The sequence below is a fragment of the Chinchilla lanigera genome, unplaced genomic scaffold (assembly GCF_000276665.1).
Source record: "Chinchilla lanigera isolate Chin_1 unplaced genomic scaffold, ChiLan1.0 scaffold00024, whole genome shotgun sequence".
Lineage (NCBI taxonomy): Eukaryota > Metazoa > Chordata > Mammalia > Rodentia > Chinchillidae > Chinchilla > Chinchilla lanigera.
This window is the reverse complement of record NW_004955425.1, coordinates 3,581,590-3,588,528: the sequence shown is the minus strand read 5'-3', so window position 1 is coordinate 3,588,528 and position 6,939 is coordinate 3,581,590. Positions and strand designations below refer to the sequence as shown.

General features: G+C 41.0%; 1 protein-coding gene across 1 annotated transcript; it reads left to right on the top strand.

The window, feature by feature from the left end:
- Ifit1 (interferon-induced protein with tetratricopeptide repeats 1) lies at window positions 1-6,824 on the top strand. The gene is made up of 2 exons (XM_005385850.2): window positions 1-100; window positions 5,116-6,824. The coding sequence occupies exons 1-2, from the start codon at window positions 96-98 to the stop codon at window positions 6,545-6,547; spliced, it is 1,437 nt and encodes a 478-aa protein (XP_005385907.1). The 5' UTR covers window positions 1-95; the 3' UTR covers window positions 6,548-6,824.
- Window positions 6,825-6,939: the final 115 nt, after the last annotated feature.

Genomic DNA, 6,939 nt, shown 5'->3' with positions numbered 1-6,939 from the left:
CCTATTCTTGGAGAAAATCCACAAGACAGGCCAGTGGGATCTCTACAGACCTGGTGCTGACATACTTCAGAACTGTTGCCTAATTCGCAGCAGCCATGAGGTAATGATTCCTTGTCTCTCTGCCAGCATGTCTAAGGTTTGGAAAAGAGTGTTAATCATTGCTGTCTTGAATGTTTCATCTCAGTGATGTCAAGCTTCCTAGCTCTTCTATTTGAGTGTTTGCTGGTGGAATGGATGTGTGTGAATGCAAATACATTTGTGCATTCAGAGAAACTGCTGCATTTTAATTTTTGTTAGCATAAGCCTAAAGAAACTTCGCTTATTCTACAGCCCAAGGAAGGGGAGAGAAGAAGGGAATGAGTCTTGCAGGAAAAATGATCCCAGTTTCAGAGACTCCTTTCCACTAGGCTCACCCTGCCCCATCTAAGGAAAGGAGGAACAGCTTCTCTGGGAAGAGACATCTCTTTTGCTCTCCTTGCTGAGCAGGAAAACCAGGACCCACTAGCTCTGTGAGCTGCATTTGGACCTCTCATAGGCCTTGGGGTTGTGTGGGGTTGGGGTGGGAGAAGTTCATGGTCTTTCTGTTGGTTTCTAGTTTCACAGTTTTTGTTGTTATTGATGTAGTTATAGTTGCTGCTGCTATTGCTGCTGTTTGGGTTTTTGTGTTTGTTTGTATTTGGTGGTATCCTGAATTGAACCCAGGGTTTTCACCCTAAGCTACATCCCCAGCCCTTTTTTAAATCTTCTGTTTTAAAAAAGTGTCTTGCTAAGTAGCTAAATTGCCCAGGCTGGGCTCAGTCTTGTAATTCTCCTGCCTCAGCCTGGAGAATGCTAAGATTACAGGCATGAACAACTTCACCTGACTGGTCTCATTCTCTGACTGCTGGGCTCTGATAAAGGTCTGACAGGATTTAACATTAGCAGGTCACCTCTTTCTTTGACCACCTACAAATCCTTGATGTGCTCTTTCCCATGGGTCCTGGCTGCAGTTCTCTGTGTTCACATTGTCCTTACTTAAAAGTATTCACGTTGTCCTTACTTAAAAGGCTTGACACGGTCATTTCTGTGTAATTGCAACTGGATATTGGTCATATAATTCCTGATATCAGCAGAGAAAACAATTAGTTGATACTGTCTTAGAAATGTCCACTCACTGTTTCACTGGGAAAAAAATTTGAAAAGGCCAATGTTCCAGAAAATTCTCAACTGAAGGGCTAGGATGTATTTTCTTCCTTGTATGAAGCTCTCACTGACAACTGAAATAATTGAATGACAATAATAGCTGTTATAAAGTTTGCATTGACTTCTGTGCTTTTTAAGTGCCAGCCTACTCACCTCTTCACTCTGCCACCAGCAGCCTTCATCTGCTTTCTGTGTCTCTGCTTTTGCCTATTGTGGTCATTTTATATAAGTGAAGTACTCAGTCTGTTGTTGGAGGTAATTTCGTTGCCTTTTCCCCCTAGTTTTGTCTGAGCTGGCCTTTCTCCTACAAGAAGGAGGTAGATCCCTTAGACACAGCTTCTAGGTTTCACCTCTTCCCAGTTCCTCAGTGTGATTGATCCCCAGCAACACCCTGCTGACTGCCTTCCCTTGGGACAGCTAGATGCACACATGACCAGACTCATGCCACTGACCCCACTCCATGCATAGACAGGGCACATGTGCCGCAGTGACCACCTCTCATTGATACCATAACTGTGTGGCGCTCCAACCAGCTCGCTATAGTCCACCAGCTAGAACTCTGCTGAAGACCTACCTACGTGATGGAGTGGCCCCTAGGTATATCTCCCTCTTGCTTGCTCCCCGCTCTCAGTACCTGTACTCCTTAAGCTCTCCTCCACACTGGCCCTGCAGGCATCTTGCACTCTTCTCTCCAGGATCTATGAGTAACTGCACACGTGGTGGGAAGGGCCACCTCTGCGTCTCACTAAACAGACGCACCTGTACTTGCTTGCTTTCCTGGTGGGGGGTCTCTGGACTGTAGACATTGTGGTGTGGAGAACCTGGACAAGGCAGAGAACAGCCACTGGGAGTCCATCCATACAAATAGACTGGCTGGCAGAGGGGCACCTGGGGATGAGTGGGTCACTTAGGCATAAGGCTGATCACCAGGTGAAGGAATTGTCCCATGAAGGGCACATTCTAAATCTTTAGGAGTAAACACCCTGAAGCCCCGTGAAAGTGCCACTCTTAAGAAAGAGAGCTCAAAACCAAATGAGGAAAAGAAGTGCAACAGTGTCCTTTTGCACTGGCTTCTTTCATTTAACAGGATGTGTTCAAGGTTCATCCATGTTGTAGCATGTATCAGTATCTCATTTTTCATGAGTGAACAGTATTCCACTTGGTGACTATGCTCTGTTTTGTTTGTGCATTATTAATGTTCAACATTTGTGTGACTTCCACCTTTAGAATAGTGCACCAGTGAACATCTGTGTGCTAATATTTGTTTGAGCACCGGTTTAAAATTAATTTGAGCATCTGTTGAAGTGTGGAATATATGCAGGACTCTGTGCTTAGGTGTGTGTCACATGGTAACTCAGCTTTTGATTTACTGAGAGACCACCAAACCTCTTTCCACTGCAGCTCTACCATTTTACATTCCTGCCAGAAATGTGTTTGGGTTCTAATTTTGCAACATCCTGGAGAACTCTCTTGTTATTTTTCTCTTTTTGTTTTGTTTATGTGCATGCAGTTCTGGAAATTGTATCCAGTAGCACTCTACCACTGAGCTGTATCTCCACTGCTTGCTTATTTATTTATGTAATTATTTATTTTTGAGACCAGGTTTGCTAAGCTGCCGAGGTTGAACTCAAGCTTGTGATTCACCTGCCTCAGTGCAGGATTACACCTTTGCACTACTGTACCTGGCTTATTTTCTGTTTTTTCATTATTGCCAACTTTGTGGGTGAAAATGATATCTTGATTCTTATTATAATGATACTTATTGTGTTTGGGTTTGGTTTTTCGTATGTTGGTGGCAGGTTATTTTTTTGGTTCTGCTTCATTTTTCCCATAGTGGGGTTTGATCCCTGAATCTTGTAGGCCCTCTACCACTGGGCTACTTTTCCAGCCCGTTTACTTTATTTTGAGACCAGGTCACATGGGCTAGCCTCCAACTTTCAATCTTCCTGCCTTAGCCCCACAAGCAGATAGGATTCCATGCAGGCACCACTTCATCAACCTGAACTCTGGTTTTGCTTTGCACTTGTCTAGCAGCTGTTGATGTTGAGCATATTTTTATATGTTTGCTGGTCCTATGGTTGTTCTTTGGAAAATATCTACCCAAGTTCTTTGTCAGTCTTTTAATTGCATTGTTTGGTTTGTTTGTTGGTGAGTCGTAGGACTTTTTATATATTTGGTACATGCATATCAGATATATGATTAAATATTTTCTTTCATCTTGGTAGTTGCCTTATCAGTGTTGGTAGGATCCTAGGAGGCACAAAAACTATTCATTTTGATAGAGTCCAACTTATTTCTTTATACTATTTTGCCTATTAATTTGGCATCAGAACTGTGAAAACATCAAATGCAATGTTATGAACATTTTCTCATCCCTTCTACAACTTCTGTAGCTTTAGGCCTTACATCTCAATTTCTGATTCATTTTGAGTTAATCTTTGTGTACAGGATAAGCTCAGGGGCTAACCTCATTCTTTTACATCTGGTTTCCCATTTTCTCACACCACTTGCTGAAATGGCAAAATCACTTCAGCGTGGCTCCAGACTGAACAGTGTTCCCTCCCAAAATCATAGCTTAAAAGCCAATTCTGAATACTACATTATTTGTAGGTAGTATAAAAGGAATAAAGGTTTGATGAAGATGGAAGGATGGGGTTTGAATTCTATAGGACTGATATTCTTACAGAGGAGGAAGAGACGCCAGCGTCATCTGTGTTGATGAGCTAAGGAGGAAAGGCCATATGCAGACACCAGAAGAACATGGTCATCTGCAATCGAGGAAGCAATTACTAGGAACTGTATTGGCTTGGACATTTATCTGGGACTTTTAGGTTCCAGAGATGTGAGGCAGTAAGTTTCTGCTCTTTAGGTCAGCCAATATGTGCTATGTTGTTCTAACAGCCCGAATGGATTAATATAGTCATATATTCTAGGGTTTACTTCTTGAATCACTTCCATTTGTCCATATCTCCATTATCTTCCATTGGCCTGTATATCTCTGTCACTTTCATGTGGTCTTTATGCAAGTTCAGTAATGTTTTCATTACTGTAGTTTTGTTAAATCAGGAAGTATGAGAAGTCCAACTTTACTCTTTGCAATCAATATTGGTTTGGCAATTTGAGATCCTTTAAGATTCCACATAAATTTCAGAATGAAAGTTTTTATTTCTGCAAAAATATGTTGTTGAGATTTGGCTAGGGGTTAATTGTATCTGTAGTCCATTTTGAGTAATATTGATATTCATAATATTGTTTCCAACCTATGAACAAGGGATGTTTTTCCATTAATAGAAGTCTTCTTTCTTTTAGCAAAAACTCTAGTTTTCTTTTTCTCTTGTTTTTTTTTTTTTTTTTTTGTACCAGGAATCAAACTCAGGACCTTGAGCTTACCAGTATACATGCTTTGCCTACTTGGTGAAGTTTATTCCTACATATTTATTCCTTTCTCAGATATTATAAATGCGAGTGTTTCCTTAATTTTCCTTCTGGATCACTCATAATCTGTGCATAGAGAAACACCTATGTTAGTTTTGGATTCTTTGAATTGCTTATTAAATTTGACAGTTTCTGTGGAATATCCTGAGGTTTTTCTGCTTATAATATGATCAATGTTGACTTGAAAACAAAAAGTGAAAACCGCTATCTTAGTCTTGTTCTTGATCTTGAAGGAAAAGCTTTCAGTCTTCAGTTATTGAGGATGACTCTAGTGTACGTTTCTGATATGTGGTTTTTATTGCTTTCTAGTAGTCATTCACACAGAAAGAAGCAGACGATATCCTCTATCCATGTGTTTGTTACAAATCCAGGGACTCTAAGGAAAATCTCAGTAAATGTGAGACTTTCAGAATAGTTCTAAAATTGTATAAAGTATTCTACTTGGCTTATTTTATTCTGGCTGTTTGTCACCTAACAAGATTTACTTTTGTTTTACAGTAAGTATATTGATGATAACCAGGTCAAGGATTACCTGGTTCAGCTAAAATGTCACTTTACATGGGAACTGGCAATTGAAGAAGCTGAAATACCAGATTTAGAAAGCAGGGTCTTGGAAGAGATTGAGTTCCTTGACACCAAGTACAGTGTGGGAATTCACAACCTTCTGGCCTATGTGGAGCACCTGAAAGGCCAGAATGACAAAGCTCTGCAGAGTCTGAAAGATGCTGAAAGCTTGATCCAGAGAGAACACACTGACCAGTCAGACATGAGAAGCCTGGTGACCTGGGGCAACTACGCTTGGGTATATTACCATGTGGGAAGGTTGGCAGATGCCAAGATGTACCTGGACAAAGTTCAGAAAGTTTGTAAGAAGTTTTCAAGTCCTTTTTACTATAGGATGGAGTGCCCTGAGTTGGACTGTGAGGAAGGGTGGGCCTTACTGAAGTGTGGAAGAAAGAATTATGAGCGGGCTCAGGCCTGCTTTCAGAATGCTTTGGAAATGGAGCCTGAAAACCCTGAATTCAATACCGGATATGCTATCACCACCTATCGTCTGGATTACTTTAACACAGTCTACAAGAATGGGGAAGCACCTTCGCTAGACTCCCTGAAAAAGGCCGTGAGGCTGAATCCTGAAGATACATACATCAAGGTCCTCCTTGCCCTGAAACTTCAGGATATGGGACAGCAAACTGAAGGGGAAAAGTACGTTGAAGAAGCTCTAAGCCACAAGTCCTCCCAAACCTACATCTTTCGGTATGCAGCCATCTTTTATCGCAAAGCAAGCTGCGTGGATAAAGCTCTTGAGCTCCTGCAAGAGGCCTTGCAGGCAATACCCGACTCTGCTTTCCTGAATCATCAGGTAGGGCTTTGCTACAGAGCAAAAGTAATGCAAATAAAGAAAGCCACAAACATGCAGCCAAGAGGCCAGGATAGAGAGGATATGGACGAATATATACGATTAGCCATATTTTATTTGAAATTTGCTCTGAAACAAAAGCCCGTATTTGATATTGCTCTTCTACACCTGGCACTTATGTATATTGAGGCAGGGAAATACAGAGAAGCTGAAGACACTTTTCAAAAGTTACTCTCCATGACACCACATGAGAAAAGCATACTACAAAGGGGACATTTCTCCTATGGCAAATTTCATGAATATCAAAGGAGATCGGACACTGATGCAATTAGGCATTATTTAAAAGCAACACAGATAGGAGAGCTATCATTTATAACAGATAAAAGTATTAATTCTTTGGAGAAATTGGCTTTAAGGAAACTTCAGAGAAATGCATTTGACACGGAAGGCCTGAGCCTCCTGGAATATGTCCACAAATTGAAAGGAAAAAGGAATGAAGCCCTGGAATACTCTGAGGAGGCCCTGAGCCTGGCTCCTCACTCTGAGGAAGCTGGAGGAAGTGATCCCTAGGTGCTGAAATCTCAGCCACTTTGACTTTTCATTTGCTTTTCCATTAATATTTACTCGGTTTATTGTTTTTAGAAACATGTATTATGTAGCTCAGTGTAATGATGTAATGTTTGAACCATTTCTCAAACCTGGAGAAACATCATTAGTTGTATTCAGGAAATAGTGAAACAGAATATGTGTGTGTGGGGGGGGAATTGATCATTTATGTGACTGCTATAGAGTAGAAAAAAACTTGCTGAGCACATTTGTAGCAAATAAAATTCTAGGTTTTTTTTTTTTTTTTTTTTTTTTTTTTTTTCTCCGGTACCGGGAACCAAACTCACGCCCTTGCGCTTGCCAGGCAGGCGCTTTTGCCGCTGATATGATTTAGGCTTCAAAACTTTTAGCCTAAT